This window comes from Cyphellophora europaea (assembly GCF_000365145.1).
Source record: "Cyphellophora europaea CBS 101466 unplaced genomic scaffold supercont1.16, whole genome shotgun sequence".
NCBI classification, from domain to species: Eukaryota; Fungi; Ascomycota; class Eurotiomycetes; order Chaetothyriales; family Cyphellophoraceae; genus Cyphellophora; species Cyphellophora europaea.
Window position 1 is genome coordinate 165,398 of NW_008481804.1, and position 24,463 is coordinate 189,860.

The window sequence follows — 24,463 nt, forward strand, 5'->3', positions numbered from 1 at the left end:
TTCGGAACTCTCTTTTCCACTCTTACACAGCTGCGCAGGACACCCCCGGCCGGCTGGCCTGCCTGTCACAGGGGTATGGGAAGGGGTATGTATGGCTACGGGGTAGTATGGACATAGCCCGGCCGGGCCTCCCGTCAAACTCCAATTACTCCGTGCTTCCCCGCCCGCGCCGCCCGCCTTGAAGAAAGCAAGAAACGTCAATTGTGAACGTCAGTCATGAACGGTCGATCACCTAACCGCCCATCTGCCGCCCGCCTACCGTCCCCCCTTGTCCATCCTCTGCCGTCCCCTTTGTTGCTCGTGCCCGTGCCGCCTCCCCCGTCTCCCCGTCCCGTCTGGACTGGGGTTTCATGGTTTATGGTTCGTGCGGGCTGGAATATTGAATATTGAACACTGAACACTGAACACTGAACACTAAAAGTGTGATGAGAGTGCTGTACTGTATACTCTGTACTCTGTAGCTCTTTTGCATTGTCTGTCATCTGTCAATATTGGGTTTATCAAGTAGCTGGGCTGGTGTTTCCCAATTGTAATAAAAACTGGTTTGAGTGCTTATGGCATTGCCACGGCACACTTCAGCACATGTTGACATAACCCATGGGTTGCAGGCAGGGAGGGCCACTCCATGCCCGCGCGCACTAACTCCCGAACCTGCCTGTGTAGCTGCCTGCTTGTTTGTTTATACTGTTCCAACATCTCATCTCGAACCAACAACAGCAATAGACGCACGCGCATGCGTCGCATCCGTGACGTACTGTACTGTAGATGCATATAGTTTTCTTGTCGGCTCCCTGGCGTAGACCGTTGCAGGCAGCAACACCTACACAGTACGGCTGCAGCCCAGAGGCGGCTTGTTAAGGTCCTCACTACTGGGCTGTGAAGTAGTAGATAGTCGTGCGCTACTGTACCTCTGTATAGAGTCCGGGGTACGGAGTACGGAGCAGGGAATACGGAACGCGATACTGTACATCACGGGACCAGTCGATAATGCACGGCAACGCACGGCAACGCACGACACGGCAGGATAATTATGCCCCGGACAGCGGGCGTGGCGACGGCGGACTACCAGGTTAAATGATCTAGCAGAGCCTGGTCGGTGAAAGGCGGGGGGGCCCGGGCGCGGCACGGCTCGCTTGCACCTCGCCTCGCTCGCCTTCGCTTGCCTTGCCCTGGCAGCCCTGGCTTTTCGTGGCGAGTCTTTCGCCTGCGGAGTACATGCGGAGGACATGGTGAGACAGTGAGAACAGTGCGTCGCTGTGGGGGTGTCGACTTGTTGCGGGATAGATAGGCTGATGGTGAGGGTGGACGTCAGGATCGTGCACCTGTGGTCGGAGGATGGTGGTGATGGCGTGGAGGGGTTAGTGGTGAATGCGAGATGGATGGCGACGTGTCGAGTCGGGCGGCCGGACCGAGAACGGCACTATCATGCAAGGTACGGAGTGTAGAATACGCCATGGTATGCAGGCCCTATCCTCCGCGGTCCAGGCGCGGTCTGGCACTCCGTTGCTGGTGTTAGTAGCTAGTGGCCGGCGTCATTCTACTTCAAATGCTACATAGATGACGGTGTAGTATTCAGGAGAAAGTGGTGGAAGATTGGTGCCAGTACTCTTCTAACTTATGACCCGAAAGGATCGGATCCGAGGGATGGTGTGTAGAAAGGATCCGACTGAGAAGACGATATACCGTGTAGATCACAACAACGACGAGTATTTCCTAACAAAGTACTCCTAGTGGAGAGCATGCTCTACAAAACGTAACAGCTCCAAACTCTCCTCAGTCGTTCTGTATGAACTCACTTAGCGAAGCAAGCCGGCTACTCATGTCCGTGTTTCAGGTTTCGTGCCGTGAATGCCTGCCGAAGTTGAAGGGCTCGAAGCGACACTCACCGTCCAGAACTCTATCAAAACTCCATCAGAACTCTATAAGCGCAGCTCCAGCAGAGCAGAGCACCAGAGCAGCACCAGGGGCAGCACCAAGCATGACTACCAGGCGTAGCACGCCCAGCGAAGCAGCCCGAGTGAGGCCGAAAAGTGCCCGGCCGGGTTGCTGGGGGCTTGCCCCTCACAAGCCAAACCATCACTTCTTTGCATGGCATTCCACTCACCTGCGCCGGCGTGCTGCACGTCTATCCTGAAACACCCTTTCTTACAAGTTTTAGCATTGCTTGTGCTTGGCTTGAATGACGCGCAGCACTCTCTGGTCTTGGGTATTCTTCGCTTCAGCGCCGGATCTCGCGGCTTGTCGCTGTCACGGATTACGTACAAGCCAGACGCAGTGTGTTGGTGGTGGTGTGATGCATCATTGACACTGCCCTGGAATGAGCATCTTCTTGCTGGTGCAGACTTGACTTTGGTCCGAGGGGAAAAAACCAAGGACAGGGCATCGGTGGGTGCAGAGGACTTCGAGTTCAAGCAAGCAAGCAGTTTCCGAGCCTTGCACGAGATGAGCGAGTTGTCAAGTCAAGGGCAGGTTTGGCTATTGGTGCTGGTGCTGGTGCAATACTAACCAATAAGGTTGACCGGATGAGGAGTCTGATTCACCGCAATAGAGTGACAGGGACGGGGGGAGATGTAGACCATTGCCAGCTTCTTGTTGGTTGCTGAGATTGAGGAGCCCCCACGGGTGCTGGGTCGATGCTGGTGACGGTCGTGGTTAGTATTCGCGAGATGGACTACAGTATTCTCCTGCTAGCCGGATTATCTGCAGGTGGCTGCTGCAGCGACGAATGCGGTCTTCGTCCTCTACTCTGGCGACTAGTGGTGATGCGTTTCGAGGCGACCTGAAGTCGTCATCCGCGTACGAAGTGCACCAGGGGTAGACGTGGTTCGGGGCAGTGGTGGCGTCGACTCAGACGTCGTTGGACGGAGTTGCCTCCCCATCGGTAACGCCACGTGTTTGCTACCGTATCTCTTATGTCGGTTTTGGAATGCCTGAACCTATCTCAACGGTTTCATTATCGCCATGTGTTCTGCTGCCTCGTCGAGAGCATCACCAGTTTGGTCTGTATTTGCGTACACAAGGCCATTCGTTGACGTAGTAAGTACGGTTCCGCCGCTGGTTGTCAATCATGCCCCCCCATGGGCAATCATCCACCGGTTCCTCACCTGGGAGAGCCATTACTTTGCATAGATCTCAACTCCTGCCCAGCCGCCGAGACAGACCCGCCAGCCCCACGGAGAAACAAGTACATACAGTAGCCCGCCACTCGGGTGCGGCATCCGGGCTCCCTGCATCGCATAGCTGCAGCTACTCCATGAATCTTGCAGGCTCATATCGTGGTCATGCGGCTAACCGGAGAATATGTATCGGTGTTGGCGCATATCGCACGCAATCACTACTCCGTACCATTGTTCTGCTCTTCCTCATGCGCGTGGTTGGAAGATGGACTGCAGCTAGCGGACACGAGAAGCGGGGGAAGTATGCACGCATCCTGCAGTGGCTCTATAACCCTGCCCCTCGTTGCATATGTCCGTATATTGGAACGGATTAGATACTTACTTCGGAGAATAAGAAAGAAACTGTGGATCATGGTGATGCTGCTTCGGCTGCTGCTGCTATCTGGTCTGCTTGTTCGTTGCCGCTTGCCGAGAGGCGTTTTGGCAAGCGAGCTGGCGTAAACTTGTTCTGATCGGGTGTGTTCTCCGATGGCCTGGCCGAGATAAAGATTGATAATGCTCAAGGTCAAAGTACTGTACAACTCGTCCATCTCCGTGTCAGAAGATTGTTTTCTCGCTTATACTTGTTGTGTGCTTCCAGTCGTGGGGATGGGAAGCTTGCTTCGTTGCCATGTTTGTTACAGGCTCCGTAAAGTGATTGGAACAACTTCAAGAATCTTCTAGTGAATGAGGCTCGACGTAGGCTTATCTGGTGCCCAAAAAGAAGGTTCCTCGGAAATAGATGCGAGGTTATCGAGTTCGCTGGGTCTAAATTGCTGGAAGCACTGCTGCAAATAACTTCGTCGCGTGGCTTTGACATGTCCTAAGTTGGGCTCCAGTGACGAGTTAGTGGCTCCCTCTAGCTAAAGTGGGTAACGGTGGACGAGCATTGGAGGTAGGTGCGCGCGATGGCTGCACTGTAGGGCGAGTGGACCGAGTTCATAATTGAGTTTGCACGAGGGACTTGGTTGTAACAGAATAGGGAGTCTCGAATAATATCACTCCTGAAGGAGGGCGAGTGTCATGAGCCGTTGCACAGTAGGGGGTGGCCTACTCCAGTCTAAAAGCGCAAGCTCGTCCCAGGAAAGTGACAGGAGATGACGAGCACGACTATCTGATGTCGCACCGACGCTTGCCTCGTAGTAGCATAGAGAAAGCAGTGCGGGTTCATCTTGTGTCTTCTCGAAGGATGGAAGGGCTTCTGCGATCCTGGCAGGCAAAGTAGTGCGCGAGTGACAGCTCGTTTCTCGAACGCCTCCGGGCCCCACGCGAGCAACCACAGCTGGGCGAGGATCGGGCAATTTCAGTCTTGAAATTACCCCTGGAATGGCATCTGACTGGTCAGCGGGGAGACCGGCCTGTTAAGAATAACGAGATTGGCAGAGGTCTGTTACGTGCATGGTGTCACCGGGGGACCATGACGGCGTCCATGGAAGCGCTTTGGAAGGTTCCATGCAGCATCTGATAGCTATTAGCAGGGGGTGGGAGGAGTTTCTGTGGTGTCACTAGGCGGTGGCTTGATTTCGGCTGCGCGAATCCGATGCCTAGCATGCTGAAACGAAAAGGCGAGCGCCGGGAAAACCCAGCACCAGCGACCAAGTGAAATTGCTCCCCAAGACAACGACGATGAGGTCAGAAGGGCTAACACGAGAATTGGCGAGAGAAGCCCGGCTGAGCCGATCACCTGGTTTGGAGAAACGGACCAAAGTGCCAGGCACCACCAAGACAACAAACAGTGAACAATGTCGGTGTAGACACCGCCATTCGCAAAGACAATGCATTGATTGTCTGCCATTGATCGATGGTTGTGATGTGATGAGTTGTCTTTGGTCTGGCGATCCGCAGTTCCTTGCCAGCTTATGCGCTGTTCGTGCCTGAAGAGCAGCCTCTGGAGCAAGTCATCTCGCCTCGCTAGTTTGGGCTGCCAAACCATCGTTTCCTCGTGCGACCCGGCCCACCGTCTCCATGATGGGCATCCTCCGCGGCATGCGCCACATAGTCGACCGTCCGCGTGACGAACCTGACTCGCTTATGATGCGTACGTGTCTTGGACGATGGGAAGCGGTGAACAACCACGAACCAAACACCATGCAGGCCAGCACACCGAAACTGCTGCCGTCTGCAATGCTGGCCCGAGGAAAGGCCAGCACACACATACACCCAGCCCGGACTTGCGCGATATGACCCAACGAGACACTGTGGATGGCCTGCAACGGCGCATGTTGCGGCCGGTCACACTTACAGAATCAAAGTTCAATGCCCTACTGAATAGGGTCGATCCCCCTACGCCCAGCAGTCTAGGGGGGCCCCCCTTTCTGGCAGGCTGCTCCCGGAAGTCTGATGGCCAACTTTTAGCCTTACTACTGCCGGACTTGTGCCATGTTCACCGGCAAACGCACCATGGCTGCCACCGAGTGTGCTGCACATCAGGCTGGCCTCCCAAATAACGACGTACTGCCAATCTGGTTGGGGTGGGGCCCATTGGGTCACTGCTTGACAGTGAGGCAAGGATGGGCAGTGCCAAACTGACCAGGGCTTGAGACATGGAATCTTCTACTGGCCTTCCTTGGGGTATCTGCGCAGTACCCGCGGCAACAGAGACTTATGTATGACGGCTTGTGGCTTGCTCAAATGCAAATGCAAAAGAGGACAAGGATGACGGCAGCGCTGTCTTACGGACTCACAAAGACACAGCTCGTGCGGCCACCGCGGAATACTTCGCTCGGCCTCGCAACCATTAGAGTTGGCTGTCCCTCCCGATGAACTCTTTCTCCAACCCAACGAACCGTGTCTCGTCTACTTTGGGAAAGCTCCATTGGGCTCTTGGAGTATCTTCCAAGAAACCCCCGACAAAAGCTAGTCACTTCCCAAAAGACTCCCCTGGTCTTGGTCTATTTGACGCAATCCATTAGTACGTTCCAGGATGACCCATCTTCCTGACCAAAGGAGCTCCTCACACCCCGGCTAACCTCGACACCGGAGCCTCGGGGGATGCTAGAGCCTAGTCGGAGTCCACCTTTTGCTTCAACCTAACTGCCACTACTGTTTGTTCCCGTCTACGCAGGGGAGTCCCTCCCAGTGATCATGTCTTGTCTAATACGAGGAATAATCAGCATCACAACCACACAGCTACTCCGTACTGATCCAGCGGCCCACCCGCCACTGCATGACATGCCTATTGTTTGGTCTGCCTTGGCCATCCTCTCTGCTCTGTCGCCCTCCGCCCCAATTGTGCCTACGCATCTCACTGGTCATCCTGGGCGCTACTGCATCCAACCGCTCGTTTTGGGCCGACGCGAACGGATTCCCGTATGTTTCAAGCCCAAGATGCTTGGAGAGTTCCGCACTTTGTCTGGCCACCTCATCTCATCCAGCAACCTAGTCTCGTCGTGCACAGCCTGCGGTCCTCCGCTACACCTGACCCGGCCCCATCTAAACAGCAGGGCTAACCTTCGGTCCAGCTCCACATTTCCTTGCTCATGCCTCCCTGACCCTTTGACCGCATCTCTTGGTACAGGGACCCGCTAGTTGTCCTTGTTCCCTCAACCTCAGTCGTGAATCGTGCCTTGCTTCAGATTCGTATACAAACCCGTTTCCTCGCTTCTTAGGAGAAGAATCTCGCTTCACACACTCCCTACATCTTCGTACCGAACCAAGCTAATATCTCAAATTCCCCATACCTTACCCACTGACGCCATCACTAGTCCTGGGTACTTAGTGCTTCCGCTCAGCCTACTTGCTTCACTCTTGATTCTTACATCTCCCACCCCCATTCCTGTGGTCGCTTGTCAATTCAAGCGTACCACCCATCAACACCTTCAAACTGGCCGCCACTCAAGTCCTCGCACATTTCCCTTCCCCTCTTCACCTCGACCGACCCTACTTCCCTCCTAATAACTCGTCCAAAACCCATCAATCGACAAACGTGGATATCTCACTCCTCCTCAAGCCCAAGGACGCCCGGCCTGGCGACGGCGAGGACGAGAGGGCTCGTTCCTTATCCGCCTCTCCAGCCGCCAAATCTACCGCCTCCGTCCCCTCGTTACCTTCAACCATAGCTACTTCGGTTGCGAGCGGTGTCTACCCCCACTCCAACCCCCACGCTGCTCCTGCACCGTCTTCGAGAACCAGCCCGTCTCCTTCCACGCTACGCCCACAGCCTCAATCACTCAAGCGGACGGCCTCTACTGCAGACTTGCCTTCGACTTCACCGGCAAAAAAGCAGTCGAAATGGTCTCCCGACGAAGACACAAAGATCATCCAGTTGCGCGGGGAGGGTATGAAATGGGAGGACATTTCCAAGCATTTGCCCGGTCGAAGTGCCATCTCCTGCCGACTACATTATCAGAACTACCTGGAGCGGCGAAGTGAGTGGGATGAGGACCGCAAGAACAAGTTGGCCCGTCTGTACGAACGGTAAGTGTTTCTCTGCCTTTGGTTCTTTCTCATCCCGCGTGGCGTGACGGATGAGGTTTCAAGAACCCACGTGCTACCATCGTTGTGTGACACCATGTCTCTCATTCCGTGACACACGATCTCAATCTGTGTCCAACCTCTCACAGCCGCACCACGTTTTGCAGCCCGTGTTCCGAACCGAAAAAGACTGATTTGTGTCTCACAGATTCAAGAATGACATGTGGTCCCGCATAGCCGAGGAGATGGCCATCCCGTGGCGCGCCGCCGAGGCCATGCACTGGCAGATGGGCGAGCATGAGATGGCTCGACGAGCTGGCGTGACTCCCTTTGCCCTTGCCAACACCAACAACAATGTTGGCTCCTCTCAGCCGCCTGTGAATCACGCGTCAATGAACATGGGCCCTCGGCATTACAACCCCAATATCCAGCAGCTTCCTCCGTCCATGATTTCCTCGGCTCCAATGCCACACCACCGTCGAAATTCAGGCCCTAGCTCCCTCTCCCAGACCGGACAACCGCCACAGCTGCCCTCCCTGGCAGAGCTGACAGCCGGTCTCCCAGCCTTCGCGCCACCCATTGGCCACGCCGCCCACGCTGCGACTCCCACAGCTCCGAGCAGCGTCGGCTCCCCATATTCAGAGTACCCTAGCCGCCGAAGCCTCCCGCCCGGGGGGCTCTCCACTGGTACAGCATTCGACCACCTCCCTCCACCAGGCAGCATGGCCCACCGTCCCGGCACACCACCCGCGGGCCAGCTCCCCGCGCCGTCGTCGAGCAGCTACTTCCCGACCAGTGCACCCACGCGAGATATGAATGGGCGACGGTATTAGTATTTGAGACAACGTTTCCCATGAAGAGACACGGCCGACATTCGGTGCACTGACGCACCCATTACACGAATCTCCTACGCAAATACCCCTTGTCGTTAAAGATATCCCTTTTGCTGTTGCACCCACCGCGCAAGCTCCCTAATACATATTCCATCGCCACAACACTCACTCAACCACTCACCTTTTTCCATCTCACCACGCACGCCGGATCGTTCGAGGGTAAAGACGACACCACCAGCATCATCAAAGCAACCACGAAATCGATCAGACACTTACGAGAGAGAAAGACACATATACATACACGCACGTACACAAGCACATTAATACCCGGGGCCGCCTCATCGTGGCCACATCACCATCCCTCTTCGGCAACGCAACTAGAAGAAACCCCAAAACCAACAAACACACAAACAAATAAACACTCCCCTTGTACACTACCACCAGAAGGGACCTTGGGAGCCCCCCGCACGACCGTCACGAAAGAGAAGAATGCATTATCACCACCATCATCATCATCGTTCGGCTTTTTGATTTTATTTTTGCCTTTTTGCCTTTTTGCCTTTTTTCCAACTGCTATTTGACGTTATCGATCTCGGGGAAGTGGAGGTGGAGGTGAACGTGTGGAGATAAGATGAGCGCGGGTAGATGAGTGGCGGCTCTCTGATCAGCTCATCAGAGCATCTACATAAGGTGCAAGAGAGCATGATCGGCAAGCGGATGAATGGATGCATGCAATTGAGATTGAGAGATAGGATGAACGGATTTGCAACGCGATCGCAAGGCAATGCTATGGAAACGCAACGCAAGACGCAACGCAACGCAACGCAGTATTATTATTATCATTATTATTATTATTACCGCCACTTTTATTAGCATCATGGCATGGACTGCGGGATGGGGCACGGGGGGAGGTATATCTGAGCGACACTTTCTCTTTTTGCTATAGCTGCTTTTAGCCAGATACTGCATTTCGCATTTCGCATTTTGCATTGTATGAACTTCTAGACTTGGAACTTTCTTGCTCTTTTCAAGTCTGTTGGAACTATACATAGATCGCGATGCGACGGGATGGGTTGAGATGAGACGAGATGAGGTGAGGTGGAACTGTGATAGAGATTGAAACCCAGTGCGCGTGCGCGCTGTGAACGTGGATGTATCGTCAGCGTTTTATCGATCCTATTGGGCATTTGTGTGGGGGAAGTGGGGGAAAAAGGAGAAAAGGAGAGGGGGGGAGCCGGGTTGGCTCGCTACTTTCACCTTTGTTTTTCGATGGGAGGAGTAGAAATTGGTAATTTGCTGAGAGCAGAATAGAACAGAACAGAGCATCCAGGGTATTGATTGAATTGATGAGTGTTTTGCGACCTGCGCTGCGAGAGCGTCAAATCTATTGGGTTGTTGACTTGTTGGACTCCAGTCTGATGCCTCTCTACACTACACGTGGGAATATACATGTGTCTAAACACATTCCACGCACCTCTCCAAATCCAGCAAAGTCAAGTCAGGTTTTGAATCAAGCAGCTCCAGCTCCAGCCTCAGCTTCAACTCCAGGCCCAACTCCAGCTTCAAATCAAATTCAGATCAAGCAGTCGAGACAGGTCCAGGTTCAACAACAACCCACCAATTATCCCGATCATAGCCGCTGTGCACCACTTGCGCCCCCGCGGCGACACACTCGCGCTCCAGCTCGCCCTGGCTATAGAGGTGGTAGTAGCGGTTGAAGACCTGCTGACTTTCCTGCTTTTCCTGCTGGTGCTGATTATGCTGATTGTTGGTGGGGGATTCGAAGACTCTGTCGGTGTAGGTCGCGTCTGTGTCCTCAGCAGCAGCAGCATCAGCAGCACTACCGCTAGCAGCACCGTCAAAATCACTGCCGGCGTCGCATCCCTGCTGACCACCTCGTCCCTGCGTATGCGCGAGTGTTGAGTTTGAGTCTGTGTGGGAAGTCAAAGTCAAATTTGACTCTGACTCTGTCCCTGTCGTTGGCTTTGGCGGTATACTCTCACCATAGCCGTCGTGCTTTGCTTGGGGTTTCTGCAAGTTCGACCTCGTACGTGTAACTTTGCTTTTGCCTTTGCTTTTGCCTTTCCTGCTGTTGCTGTTACTGCCTGCCGGCTCCTTTCTCGAAGCCCCGTCCTTGTCCTTCAGCACCCACGGGACCAGCACGTCCTGCGCGTCACCGGCCTTCCACCCGCGGCGCGAGGCTTGCTGCTCGAGAGCCCAGACGAAGAGGAGAGCCTGGCCTGGCCCACGCCTGTGCACGTGGCGCGAGTTGTACCTGCTTGCGGCCGCGGTGCGGTCATACGAAGGCACGGCAGGCGGGTGGGTGGCGTGCTCCGTGCGTGAAACCTGTTCCTGCTCCTTCTCAAACTCCTGCTGCTGCGCAGCCCCTATGTCGGCACGAGAACTGCTTCTCGGTTCTGCGGCTGCGTCATCCGAAAACTTCGGTTCATCCAATGCCGGGATTGCAGCACGACTGTTATCGTTGCCGCCTGAGGCTGCTCCAATGTCGGAGATACTTTGGCTGCGATGTTGTTGACCGTTATGGTTGCCAGGACCATGCCTGCTAGGAAGGCCAACAGGGCGGGTTCCTAGCTTTCCGTTTGATTTTGCCTCTACATGGTCTGCTTTCTCCGGGATCAGGGTTGGGGCAAAGGTCGGAAGCTCTGGACTGTCGCTATCGCCTGTTGATACACCCTTGCCTCTGCTGCCAATGTGTTCCGCATCATTTGGTGAGTTGGACGGAATCGGGCCGTTCTGCTTCAAGGTTGCCACTATGGCCCGGATGGCGGCGACCCTTCTTTCGAAGGAGGAGAGATGGTGGATCACGGCAATACAGATTGCGAAGTCGAAGACATGATCGGCATGCGGAAGGTTGAGTGAATCGGCGACCAGGACATCTTGGTAGCTGTTCCTGATAGCATTGTTGGGTTGTGAAGTCTGGTGTTTCGAAGCGAGGTCGACAAGGTTGGAGGATCTGCGTGGGGGAGAAAGGTTAGCTGATCTGCAGGGGTAAAGGTTGCAATGTCATTGTTGCACATTTTGGGCAGCATCGGCGATCACAGCATCGAAGCGGCAGTGAGGTCAACGACGATGATGCGGCAGGCCGATGGTACGGTCGGGCCCACCTAGACCAATTGACCGGCTTGGTGAACACCGACAAGGGCCTGCAACGGCGGTAGGGCGGAGATCGACGCGTAACCGGCGTGAAAGCCCAAACTTAGCGTCGAATTCTAGTTCGGCGATGTCATCCCCGAGGCAGTAGGCGTTGCCTGTTTGGGTTTGGCCCCTTTGGCCGTCGGTTTGCACTTGGTCAGTAGGTGATGACTCGGGCCAAATTGTGCTGCTCTCATATGGAGAGAAATGGTTGCCAAAACCGTCGTACGAAGTGAGTCGGACCGGGCGCCATGGCGAAGTTCCAGGGAGCATAATATTAGGTTGGCGATGGGATGAGGCGCCGTCCGAGGCTTTGGCGAAGGCGGTGTGCGTACAAGGGTCTTGTTCCAAGGAATTGGGGCATACGACAGCGGTCTGTGCACCGCTCTTTTCATGCAACTTGAAGCTGTGGGACTTACCGATCAGATCCTATGATGAAGACATCCTTGTTCACATTCAGGTACTTGCCATTGCCGCAGCCAACGTCAAGGCCGACGGAGCCAGGCGGTAAACCACACAGGAAAGAGTCGACTACGGGCCATGGCTGTTGCGGTCAGCAAGTGCCCCGAGTTGTCAGAAGTTATGAGATCACAGAACCTTGTAACGCGTCGAACTGAAATGCGAGGCAATTGACTCGTAGACAGCGTGCACGTGGGTGGCTTCGTACGCGAGGGCTTGGTCAACGCCGGAGGAGTCGCGAGGCGCAGTGGTCATGGTATGAATTGGACAATCCTTAAGAAGTAGCGCTGCATGCTGAGGAAGCGTCACTGGACTTCAATGGCTTTTGAGTGAGCCGTTGTCCTTATGTTGTTGCTGGTTAGGAAGGAAATCTTTGCTGCTCGCCAAGATGATGTCAAAAAAGGCAACACGCCAAGCCCAGGATGCCTTTCTCAGGCCATGAGCTGCCTTGCTGCCGTTTCCTCTCTCGCATACGTCTCAGGAGTTTGTACGCTTGTACACCTACAAGATGGTCCATCTAACATTTTCAGCTGGTCGGATGCAATGAGTCCGTCTTCGTGTGCCAATTCAGGGCCTGCCTTGGCGGGTCAAGCGAGCCCCGATCTTGGAAAAGCTTAGCCTCGTGCAGCCTCGTACCTCGGAAGCGACTTCAATCCCATGCTACCATCCATCTCTCTCTCTTGCTGCTTCATTGTCATCGGCAGAATGATGATGTAGTGCTTGACACACCTAGCCACCCAGGCGCCCATGGCTTCGGCAGCCTCGCAGCAGTCGCCTACGTCCGAGCGAGCACCCACCGCCCGGCGACGGACGGCTTTCGCCTGCGAGTCGTGCCGTGTCAAGAAGACCAGATGTGACGGTCAGACGCCATGCTCCAAGTGTAGGGAGAGTGGGACCGACTGTTATTTTGGCACCGAGTCTGTGTCGACAAAGGCTAAGAGCGATGTCATCCTTAATGCCATCCTTCGCGTGGAGAGTTCGCTTGGCCAGCTCCACGACCGCGTTACAGTGATGGCACATCGTTCCCCAACCACTGGACCACGTGCGTTTGCGGACTCACCTGGATCTGAGACTGCGTCGAGATCGCAACCGCGGCAAAATGCTCATTCGGGCCCAGCCAATGGTGTAGACAACGCCATCATATCCGAGGCACATACTTCCACGACCGAAGCGGTTCTCGGCTGGTCTATCTTTGACTCGGTTCCATCTCTACGCATTGAGCAAGGCGGGTCGATCTTCAGCCTGGAAAACTCAAGGCCAGCGCTGTCCTCAAGGCGTCTGGCACATCCCTACACTAGCGAGCAGGACGTGGATCGAGTCCTCTACGCATTTCAGCGGACGGTCAACTTTTCCTACCCAATCGTCACGCTACAGGGCCTGACAAGGTGCCGCGCAAAGGTCATCGCCGGAGACTTGGACGATTCACTGGCTTCGTGTTTCAGTCTCCTGGTCATGGCACTCGGCTGCGGTGCCGAAGTCGTTTCTGAGCTCTTGCCGCGTGAGAATGACGCCGAATTCGCGTTGTCCCACCACTTTCGATCACTAAGCCTGGTATACTTCGATGCTGCCATCAAGCAGATACACAATGCTTATTGCGACATCAGTACCGGCTCTGCACAGTGCCTCATGCTTGCAGCCTTATTTTATGCCTACATTCAAAGGCCGCTACAAGCTTGGTCCATGCTCGGCTCTGCTGCCACCAAGTGTAGAGTCTTGCTCTCATACGGCACTAAAACGGCCGACGACAGTGAATGCATTCGACGGATTTTCTGGTCCTGCTTCATCCTCGAATCTGACTACGTCTCCGAGCTCGACGCGCTACCACGCTTCGGCGTCGCTGAGATGGAGTCATCAATTCCGCTGCCAGGACGCTTCAATACGCATGGTGACCCCCAGGAAGAGTCTCATTCGAGTCTCTACTTCCTGGCCTGTATATCAATGCGGCGCCTTCTCAACCGAGTTCACCATCTGCTTTTTGCCAAAGATGGGGGTGTTAGCATCAGTGATCCGCGCCTACCGAGTATGGTTAGCGAGCTGGATGAGCAGTTGACTATGTGGCGTGATCTGCTACCTCCAGCATTTCGCTTCACCGTTGATACACAGCCAGTCGAGAGCCAACATGGCGCATTTCTGCGGCAGCGATATCTCACATGCAAAGCACTCATCTACCGACCATACCTTATGAGTGCACTTTCTCGTGGCGGTTCTAGGTCGGCGCCCGAAACCGTCGAGAAGTGCAAAGTTTGGCTTAACGCGTGCATGCTACACATCTTAAATCTTCACAGCTACATCCAGACCGTCATGATCGATACTTGGATATGCGCCTTGTCTATGGCAGGTACCATGGCCATGCTGCTGGCTGCAAATCGAACGCCATCTCTTCAACCCTGCCTTGGTGATGATCTGTTCCGTGTTGGACCTCATCTGCGCCACTTGCTTGGTCGCTGGATGTATTGTGCAGACCAGGGTATTTCACCCAGCGTCGAAAGGGCGGTCCAGTGGATCGTGACGATTGACGACATTTTGCAACAGGACAAGTCGCAGTGGCTGGGCTCTCCATCGACATGAGGTCTGCAACCCTGGCGGGAAGAGCTTGCCATCCAGCAGTACAACTTGCCTATGATCCAGCAGACGCTGAAACATTGCGAGAGTGGTCGTGATTTCAGGCACTGAATGCGCCCAGATATTTGCGACGGCTGCCCCTTAGCAATGCAGTCTATTGGGCTTCGCTTATGCTGTCGCTTAGACCTGTGCCCGCGTCTTAGGTATCAAGTCGACGTTTAATGACTTTGTATATCTCCAGCATGGGACCGACAGCGTAAAGTGAAAAGCGGAGCTGTCCTTTGCCGCAACATCCACATGCCCAAGGTCCATCGAGGAAGCGCGATCTGCGGGCCCCGGGGCGCTGTCGATCCCGGGGCTGACTCGAATCGTACCTCACGTCAAGACCAAAGTATCTTGTACAAGCTTTCTTCGGTCAGCGAACAGGCGTTGGCGCCCTCTTGAGATCACACCGAGGTTCATCAGAACGTCACGGAAGAATGTAGCTTTTGCCCATGACGTCTTTGGGCCCTGCCCCCAGCGCTGCAGATGATACATAGATAGTTCCGCCACGCTCTACGCTCCCTGCCGCTGCCGCGCCAGACGCAAATAGCCACAACAGCAGCATACATCGTACACAGCGCGCAGAGCCACCCAACAACATGGCCAAACCATCCAACACCGACAAAGCAGCCGACAAAGCCAAGGAGGTCGCAACCGAGAATGGCGTGTAGGTCTTCACGGGGGCACCTCTCCCCACCCCATTCCGCACCACCTGCCCCCTAATTACCACCCCAACCCAACACCACCGAACTAACCCCTCCCAAAAGCCACAACCCCTCCGGTGCCGCCATCGCCGGCTTCGCCGCCCTCTACCTCGCCTTCATCCCCATCACCTCCTCCATCACGCGCCGCGACTCCGTCGTCCAATCCGCCATCGGCCTAACCCTCCGCCTCATCCCGGGCCTGGGCCCGCACCCCCTGCCCGCGTCGCGCCAAATCCCCGCCCTCTCCGCCCTCTACACCTTCTTCGCCTTCGGTGCCTCCGGCGCCGTCTCCGCCGCGGGCCAAGCCATGGGCATGCCGGAAGGGCTCGACAACAACAGTCCGCGCAAACACATCCACAAGCTCGAGGGCCTGCCGTTGCGGCTGCGCAGCGCGCATTACGGCCTGATTGAGAACTTTGCTGGGTTTGCGCTCGCGGCGGGGGCGGCGATGGCGGTGGATCCGCAGGCCCAAAATCAGCAGGTGGTGAATTTGCTGGGGTTGCATGTGCTGTTGAAGGTGGTGGTGTATTATGCGAGTTACTTGGCGGATGTGCCGCCGCCGAGGACGCTCAGTCATGTCATGGCCACGAGCGCGGTGGTTAATGTGTTGTGGAGGTTGGCGAGGGCGGGGGTTTGAAGGGGGAGGCACAGGACTTTGAAGGGCGTGTCGCTGGGAGGAGTGCGATTTAGTCTCGTATCTCGAGTGTTGCACGGGTCTTCGGAGCCAGATGTCGGTCTGAGAAGGGGCGTATGAGCTGCATATCTCGAGGAAAACAGTATCCAGTCAATCAACACTCCACGGGCTTCACAAGAACCAAATGATCAATTGGCAGTCAAGATCACGCCAAGAAATTCACTGCCTGACACTAGTACTACCATCCATTCACCTCTGGCGTATCGGTCGTCCTCATCCTTATCTCCGCGTGGATCTATGGTCGAGCAGCACTAGACGACGATACCGGGTGGAGTACTGGAGAATTACGTGCGTGTGCTGTGGACCGGGTGAAGATGATGGACTTTGTGCGCATGCAGCAAGCGCGAAAAATGAAGGCGAAATTTCGGGTCATAGAATAGAGTCAGGAAATCCAAGGTGGGGGTAGACCACTGATCACCAGTAGCGAGAGCGTCGGGCAGGGACTTTATGTCTCCTGACAGACAACCGACGTAATGTCGGGGCTGTCCTGCTATCCGGAGCGAGCGTGACCATAACAATGCAACACATTCAACCCTCCCAATGCCTCCAGGCTCCTTCTTGATGCTGGCGCCTCCTTCTCTTGCGGGTCTCAAACCCACACCGTACCTGATCGCGTTTTGCCTACGTTGTCTGTCCTTCTGGCCGTTCCCACCATCTATCTATTGGCGGGTAAAGCTCTGGCCAGGAAAGGGTGGCCTAGGAAAGGGTGGTCCCGGGAGTTGCAGGAGTCATTCAAGGGCGCGAAGTACCAGTGTAGAAAGAAGGCGTGAGGGGTCCACTCGCCACAGAGACATGTCACTCCCTCAATACCCCTCGATGGCGTCAGCGGAGAGTGGTTCCGTGTCGTGTAGAATCGTTCATTGCATTCATTACTATCTGGTCCTTGTAAGGTCGTGCTCTAGATCTCAGGCTGTGTCCCGTCCATCCCCAACTACAGCTGTAGCGAGGCATGGTCAAGACACTCTGCCTCATCATCAGTCATATCTCGAAGCGAGCTCAGCTCGAAGCTTCTGGCTTGCGGCCCCACACGAAGCGATATGGTGCGTAGATGTGCAGATTGCGATCCGCGATCTCTGCTCTGACCTTGTCGATGAAAGACCGCGTCTCGTCCATCGGCTTGCCCAGAACCTTGGTGTACAGCTGTAAAATGAAGGATTCGGCGGCTTCGAACGATTGCACGAGGTAGTACCTTCCGATCTCTTTGAGTCGGGGGTCCTTGGGCCATGGACTGAGTGGGACCTGTGTTACACTCTCTGTTAACATCATCACTTTCAATGTTGTATTTTGGGGGGGCGGGGGTTGTCACCTTATACTCAGCTTCATGTACATCGACGAAGCCAGCATCCTCCATCCAACCTTTCAAGCTCCGTGTGATGGCGATCGGTCGCCCCTGCTGATCACATGCCGCCACGACGTTTTTGCACCATTCGTTCACGTTTTCGGCCTTGACGTGCGTGCCGTCGTCGCTCGTCACCTCGATCGGATACTCCTGAGCCTCATACCTGCAGAGTCAACGTCAACAGTTTGTCTTGGTCAGTCAGCAAGCGTCCATACCATCCCCCAGGACGAGTGTGCGCAAAAGCTTGCTTGAACAACGCGGGCCAGTCCTTGATGGAGCCCGACAGCGCCCTCTGATGAATATAGTCAAAGCTCTCGTCCGGGCCATACGTCCAAGGCGACTCGATATCATCCACATAGAACTTCACATTGGGCGGTACCCAACTACTTTGAATCGGACTCAGGTCCACGCCCACGACCTCGGCCTCGGGTATCTCGTCCGCGATCTGCGTCGCCCAGCTGCCGGTGCCGGTTCCCAAGTCCAGAATCCGCTTGGGCGTCTTCCCACCCTCGAGGATTGGCGCTTCGTAGAGCCTGCCACCGAGCGTGAGCAGAAAGATGTGGTGCATCAGATCCAGCCGCTCCTGCTCGCCCTCGTCGTTGGGCAGGAAGTATTGGTCTTTCCTCTGGTAGCGCCGGCCATTTTCGTATTCGTACGCGAGGATCGACGACGCGAGGGACGCGCTGTCGGCCGTGGCGAGCGAGGAGGCATCCGAGTCTTCAGGCGCGTCCTACGCTTAAGTGTCAGTTTAGGCTGGCCATGGGGATGAGATGGACACGAGATGGACACGAGATGTTGGAGAAAACTGACATCGGGCACGAGAGTTTGCGCGGCAGCCACATCCGCTGCGGCATCGGGTGCTGCCGCCATGGTGGGAAAGTCTAATGTGAATGAATCAATACCTCAAGCACTGCGGGCTGAAGGCTCTGTGGGCGTCGAGAATACCCTAGGGTGATTGGGAGGGAATGGTGGAAGAATACGACCGCACAAGGACAGCAGATCTCTGTGTTGCTCTTTGTGCATCCGAGGGAGCATGGGTTGGCACAGAGCGGGCAGGCGAGAAGTTCGTCGACCCTGATAGTTAGCAAGACCGGCGAGCGCAACGTCGTAGCCCATAAGCGAGGAACGTACATTGCAGCGGGGAGGCGGATCCCAGTGCTAGGAGGTGCTCGCTAATGCGGGGGCTCTGCTTTGTTCTTCACACTCTTCAATGGCTAATAATGGTGCTTGATGGCCCTGAGTCCCCGTAGAGTCGCAGTGCGTTATACTATACGGAGTATCTCAGGACCGTTCGTCACCGTTCCTATACCTTCAGCGTATCTCTGAAATGAATCGAATGCACTTGTTGTAGCTGCGATTAGCGCAACGCACTCCGCAGGTGACGTGTTCCGCGGAGTGCCGCGTGCATAACTGGGGCCTCTGCCTAGCGCTAGGAATTTCCTAACGGTGACCTACATGATACTTCCAAAGTACATCGCCTAGTACGTTAGGTTGCTGCGGGACCCAGAGTATCGCTGGAAGAACTACTGCGTATACTGCATTAGTGGGTAGTGCAACGGCAGTTCATAGGATTATGCCCTACGAAGATCCTCATGGAGAAACGGTCGATCTCACTGCGCAACAGTTCACAACTGTTCGGGGGCTGGGAGCGTCAAGAGCACCTTCTCTAGGCAACTCCTGCCTAAGTAGACTTTGAACAACATGGCTGTAGCCGCTCACGGCAGCACAGAATCATGAAACATAGGAAGGGAGTCCTTCCAAGTTAATCCATATGGCGACAACGTATGAGTAGGTTGGTGAGGAGGTCTGGACGTTGTAATCGGTATAGATTTGAAATAGCAGAGCGTACAGAACCAAGATAGAGGGGCAGGGGGCCCGAAAGGCAACTCCAAATCCAGAAGTCCATACAAACACGCCAAGGTAGCGCTTCATAAACCCTCTGCAGTACGTACCTGATGCAAGCGTAAACCGCCGATCCAATACATCCCACCATCCTCCACAGCCAGCGAGTGCCCTTACCACCCACTCCCATTCCCACCCCATCCCCCTCCCCCGCCCAAATGCCCCCTAACCATCCCCAGCCTCCTCTCCACCCCCTCCCGCCGCGGCATCCAAAACTCCCCTCCCCACACCCCCCTCCCACCCGCCTCCTCCAACGCCGTCACCAATTCCCGCTCCCGAACCGGCTTGAACAGCACCTCATCCGCGCCCCCGCCCAACACCTTCTCCCGCTGGCCCGATAGCGCGTTGGCGCTCATGGCCACGATGCGCACGCGCGGCAGGCGGTACTGGGCTTCGAAAGCGCGGATCTGCTGTGTCGCGGAGAGGCCGTCGAGGATGGGCATGCTTGTGTCTGTTGGAGGGGGTTAGTTGTTGTGTCCATCTGGAAGAGAGTGGTTCTCGGGATGATTTGAAGGGGGGGTGTCCGTACCCATGAGGATGAGGCGGAGGCTGTGGTGCATGGCCCTGTAGGCTTCGACGGCCTCGGCGCCGTTTTCGGCCGTGTGGTGCGGGTACCTGTGTTTGTTGAGAAGGCGGGTTAGGATCTGGGGGGAGGGGTTAGTGGGGTGTGAGTTGAGGTTGGTGGGGGGCGTGATGGGGTTGTGGTCACCTCGCGATTGATAAGGTTGTCGTCGACGGCGAGGACGAGGGGCGCGCGGCCGTGTGAGGGCCGGAGGCTGGTGGGGTGTGGGGAGTTGCGCCATGGGGAGGGCATGGTTTTGAGCGTGCTTTTGTTCAAGGGGTTTGTTGTGGGACTGCCACGGCTGCTAGGCTATCACAGGCTGTGCTGTGCGGGAACAGCTGCGAGGTGGACGAGAGGACACCGGCTGCGTGCTGAGTGAGCATGCCCCTTTCTAATGCCCACAGGAATGGAGGCCGGCCGTTTTGCTCACGAGAAGCGTTTCCCGCCCGCGGACGATATACGAGCCACGACTAATGCAGATCTCTCCTGGGAGAAATATTTCAGGAGGACATTGTTGTATGACTATGACGCCAGCGGGGCACGCCATTTGGTCGCCTTGGCGGTTGCCTTGCCAGTAATCGAACTTCACTGACGGGCGGAATCCACTCTTGTTCCGCGAAGAACTCCCACGTGAGTCGCGAGTGCAAGCAATATATATCGTACCATGTCCATCTATAACCTCGCTCCCTCCTTCTTATCCCGATATTGATCCCTGAGCTGCCTCCTAAGAATCTTTCCGCTTGGGTTCTTGGGCACCGAATCGACGAAAGTCACGCCGCCCGACAGTCGCTTATAGCGTACGACCTTGCCCTCAACAAACGCTTTGATCTCCGCCTCGTTGACATTCTTCCCAGCCTCGTTCGCCTGCCGCACCACGAACGCGCGCGGCGCTTCATCGCCGTCTGGGGTCGGCATGCCGATGACAGCCACATCGGCGACACCTGGATGCTCGAGCAGTAGAGCCTCGAGTTCGGCGGGTGCTACCTGGTTGCCCTTGACTTTGATCAGTTCCTTCTTGCGGTCCACGATGAAGAAGTGGCCGGATTCGGAAACATAAGCAATGTCTCCAGTCTTGAGCCAGCCATCGGGGGTGAGAGTCTCGTTTGTGGCTTTTTCGTTGCGCCAGTATCTGTTGGACTGTCAGCATGGGACCACAGGAAATTTCGGACAGGAGGGGATGGGGGCGGATATGCAGTGGGTGCGTACCCTTTCATGATGTTGGCGCCGCGGCACCATAGCTCGCCACGGGCATCGGGACCACGTGCTGTGATTTCTTCGTTCGTGTTTTCATCCACAATCATTGCCTCACAGTTGGCGTTCGGCTCTCCGACGGCATTCGTACCCGCAAACTGGTTGATGTCCCAGCCGAGAAGGGAGCAGGTGCACCTGCTCCTCGTCAGTACCACAAGCGCAATAGAGGAGGACCGAGGGCATCAGAACATACTCAGTCATGCCCCAACCCTGACGCAGGTTCACGTAGTCCTCCTCTTTCCGACTCTTGTTCAGTCGCTTCTCGACCTGTTCCGCAACATCTCTGCCCAATGGCGCTGCGCCACATCCCATGAAGTTTATGGTAGACAAATCATACTTCTCGACGTCCGGATGCTTGGCTAGTGCGACGGCCATGGGAGGCACTAGGTTGAGGTCTGTCACCTTGAATTTTGCAATATACTCGAGCATCTTCAAGAAGTCGAACTTGGCCATGACGTACGTGGGCTTCACCTGGTGAAAGTTGCCGGCAATGAGGACATTTTGCCCATAGGCATGATACAAGGGCAGGAAACCCAGTGACACATGCTTCTTTGCACGCTCGGCATAGTTCGGGTGGTTCTTGGTGATCTGTGCCGACTGGACCGTGTTGGAGACATAATTGCGATGGGTGATCTCGACTCCTTTGGGCACTCCTGTCGTGCCGGACGAATAGTTGAGCGCGAGAGTAGTGTTCTTAGCCTCGTTGGGGCCAGAGAGGTCCGGCCAGGCGAAGCGCCGCGATTCATCATTGTCTGGAGCGACGAGCGTGGACCAGTAGCGGGCGCCGTGGCTGGACGCTCCCTTGCCATCGTAGATGGCGCCGTTGAAGACAAAGACACGCGAAGGATCGAGATTGGCCTGCTTGGCAGCTTCAAGGCCCGTCGTGATAGAAGAGTCGTGGCAGATGAGAACAGATGCCTCACAATCACGGAGCTGGTGGGCGAGCTCGCGCGGGGTGAAGGTAGGATTGGCGCCCGTGTAGATGCCACCCGCCATCAGGGTACCCATGAAGACAACCGGGACAAACAGGTCGTTGGGGCTGAAGAGCAGGAGGCGGTCACCAGTCTTGAACAGCCCAGACTTGGTCAGCCCCTGAGCAAAGCGTTGAGCCCATCGCTGGAAGTCAGCGCGGGTGAAGAAATGCGTATCCGGGCGGTCGGCTTCGGCGAGGCATAGCTTGTCGGGCGATGGCGGGTCGTGAGGTAGGTTCGCAGAAGAGCCAAACAGGAAAGTCTGCAGTGAGCAGTCGGGGATGGGGACCTCCCAGCGAGATTTGTAAGGCATGGTCTCGATGAGGATCGACTTGCGGTGGCTGGCCTCCTGCTGATGTATATACAGACGAAATACGGTCTAGCCGTGTCCGAGGTAAGTGCTGGTCTAGACAGAAACTGCTAATGTCCCGACGATCCCGTCGATGCTCTGAATGAAACCCGCGGAAGAAGACGAACCACTGCTCTCGAAGATAACCGATTGGGGGGGGGGGGGGGGGGGGCAAGACTGCCGGAGTTAGAGAGGAAAGTGTATCTCTTGAGAGACACCGGGTCTGTGGCTGAAAAGTGAGTGGTCTATGCAATCGTCGAGTTGTGTTAGAAGCCAGACGCGCGGAAATTCGAGCTCTGCTGACCAGGAGTTTGTGCACAACCCCAAGAGGTGGTGGTCAGCGGCTCGGGTATTACCCCAGACTCCGGCACGAACTGCATTGGACCGAGGTAGAGGGCAGCTTCTTGATTGGTTGAGCTTCCGCCAGTACTCAGTTTTCGTCACCTGCCTCTTTCGGTCAGCCCTTCCCCGTGTTGCGAGCTTTCGAGCGCATGCTGAACTTCATCAACGCAGCACCAGTGGCGATCGTCACGGCACCGCTAACGAGACCAATGCCAGTCACGCCCGCGACATCGATTGACATGCTTGATACAGGCTTTGCGGATTTCAGCCATGATTTCCTCGGAATTGCTCGCCACGTTTCGGTCGAGGTACCCGCATCCGCTCGTGTAGCTCTAGCGTTAGCTATGGCGCAGCACCACCTGCACAATCGGCAACAGACCTTGAAGAGCCTGCGAAGAGTTGTCAAGCTGTGTCAAGACCACGAACTAAGTGTACATGACTCGGTCTTCAGTACAGGCAAACCTGGCCGCATATTTGACTGGCTCATGTCGCTGCCCAGTGGCGACGATGCTGTCGAATGGATTCAGTTCGGGATCGACGCTCATCTCTGCGGAATGCAGCAACAGCAGCAAGAGGAACTGGAGCAGAATATGCGTGAGCTTGGCTTCGTCTAAAAGTACGGTACAATATGAAGCGCAAGTCCTCGTACCAACAAAGGAGTGTCCATCTATCGAATACTCAACGGATCGGCACCGAAAGTGACATAGGCAATATTACAAGACGATGCTGCAAACCGTCCCACGACGTTTCGAGAGCCAATCTGTGCAATTCCCAACATTGCTGCCAGCGCGAACTTCTAATCTGCACAACAGCACTTCAGAGCCTCTCAATGCTGCACTGCCATCAACACTATCTAGGCACAACCATCGTTGACGGCCCCGTTGGGCTTACTTTGGCTCGCTATCGATTCGGCAACAGTGCACAAGGCAAGCACCGACCTGAACAACTATCAATCATTTGTGAGCAATATGCTTGCGGTCAGAACGAGTGGACTTGACTCAACGTGTTGTTACAGTTCCCCGTCATCGTTTCAGGGCCGTTTCGGCCACGGGTCACCAGCACCAACACCAAGATCAATCGGTTTACCGCTGCCTGACATATTGCTGGTCGTTCGGCGGGATATCGAGTTGCTTGATGTGGGCACTCTGCGAATCGGCCTCGCAAGTGACACGCTTGCGAGCCGTCGGTGTAAAGATACTGGCGGATTGGATTTGTTCGATCAATACTGTCTGACCCGTCGCACGCAACTGGGCACAGACTAGGATTTATGCAATACCTCCCGAGCATCTTCTGCCGCTTTTACCGGCAGTGCAGGGCGCAGAGCGACTTTGTCCTCGGCTGGCTCTCTCTGTGTGAGGCAGTGTTAGTGGCTCTTCATACACTCGAACGCACCGTTCACGAGCTACGCGTCAGCGGCCGAACTTCGTTGGAGGGGAGTGGCACATATGAGATCATTTTGCACGCGCAATTCGAGTTGCGAAACACATCGAACCGCTACTTAAGCGGGTCGAGGCAACTTGGTGAGGTGGCTGAAGAAGCGAAAGAAGTGCAGCAAAGTCAAGGCTCACAGCGAGGTCCCGTCAGTGAACCTACAAGAAATATCTGCCCTGCTAGTCGGATCTGCCCAACATAGCCACAACCACGATATTTTATTTCCGTTGCCTTGACCACGATAGCTCACGACGATATGCAAGGCGGCGCTGTGCCAACCACGAGCGCGGATCGATATGAG

General features: G+C 55.5%; 8 protein-coding genes across 8 annotated transcripts; 4 read left to right on the top strand and 4 right to left on the bottom strand.

The window, feature by feature from the left end:
- Positions 1-7,434: 7,434 nt before the first annotated feature.
- On the top strand, positions 7,435-8,401 carry HMPREF1541_11021 (uncharacterized protein; the record flags this gene model as incomplete). Its single annotated transcript, XM_008715690.1, has 2 exons — positions 7,435-7,571; positions 7,777-8,401. 2 exons carry the CDS (start codon positions 7,435-7,437, stop codon positions 8,399-8,401), a joined length of 762 nt encoding a protein of 253 aa, XP_008713912.1.
- Positions 8,402-9,979: 1,578 nt separating this feature from the next.
- On the bottom strand, positions 9,980-12,268 carry HMPREF1541_11022 (uncharacterized protein; the record flags this gene model as incomplete). Its single annotated transcript, XM_008715691.1, has 3 exons — positions 9,980-11,375; positions 11,974-12,098; positions 12,152-12,268. 3 exons carry the CDS (start codon positions 12,266-12,268, stop codon positions 9,980-9,982), a joined length of 1,638 nt encoding a protein of 545 aa, XP_008713913.1.
- A 492-nt stretch (positions 12,269-12,760) lies between these two features.
- Positions 12,761-14,581, top strand: HMPREF1541_11023 (uncharacterized protein; the record flags this gene model as incomplete). Its single annotated transcript, XM_008715692.1, has 1 exon — positions 12,761-14,581. One exon carries the CDS (start codon positions 12,761-12,763, stop codon positions 14,579-14,581), a length of 1,821 nt encoding a protein of 606 aa, XP_008713914.1.
- Positions 14,582-15,216: 635 nt separating this feature from the next.
- On the top strand, positions 15,217-15,958 carry HMPREF1541_11024 (uncharacterized protein; the record flags this gene model as incomplete). The annotated part of the gene is made up of 2 exons (XM_008715693.1): positions 15,217-15,284; positions 15,385-15,958. The coding sequence occupies 2 exons, from the start codon at positions 15,217-15,219 to the stop codon at positions 15,956-15,958; spliced, it is 642 nt and encodes a 213-aa protein (XP_008713915.1).
- Positions 15,959-17,011: 1,053 nt separating this feature from the next.
- On the bottom strand, positions 17,012-18,224 carry HMPREF1541_11025 (uncharacterized protein; the record flags this gene model as incomplete). The annotated part of the gene is made up of 4 exons (XM_008715694.1): positions 17,012-17,254; positions 17,322-17,517; positions 17,570-18,084; positions 18,165-18,224. 4 exons carry the CDS (start codon positions 18,222-18,224, stop codon positions 17,012-17,014), a joined length of 1,014 nt encoding a protein of 337 aa, XP_008713916.1.
- Positions 18,225-19,369: 1,145 nt separating this feature from the next.
- Positions 19,370-20,059, bottom strand: HMPREF1541_11026 (uncharacterized protein; the record flags this gene model as incomplete). Its single annotated transcript, XM_008715695.1, has 2 exons — positions 19,370-19,707; positions 19,786-20,059. The coding sequence occupies 2 exons, from the start codon at positions 20,057-20,059 to the stop codon at positions 19,370-19,372; spliced, it is 612 nt and encodes a 203-aa protein (XP_008713917.1).
- A 431-nt stretch (positions 20,060-20,490) lies between these two features.
- Positions 20,491-22,353, bottom strand: HMPREF1541_11027 (uncharacterized protein; the record flags this gene model as incomplete). The annotated part of the gene is made up of 3 exons (XM_008715696.1): positions 20,491-20,947; positions 21,025-21,204; positions 21,263-22,353. 3 exons carry the CDS (start codon positions 22,351-22,353, stop codon positions 20,491-20,493), a joined length of 1,728 nt encoding a protein of 575 aa, XP_008713918.1.
- A 722-nt stretch (positions 22,354-23,075) lies between these two features.
- Positions 23,076-23,345, top strand: HMPREF1541_11028 (uncharacterized protein; the record flags this gene model as incomplete). The annotated part of the gene is made up of 1 exon (XM_008715697.1): positions 23,076-23,345. The coding sequence occupies one exon, from the start codon at positions 23,076-23,078 to the stop codon at positions 23,343-23,345; it is 270 nt and encodes an 89-aa protein (XP_008713919.1).
- Between the last annotated feature and the right edge of the window lie 1,118 nt (positions 23,346-24,463).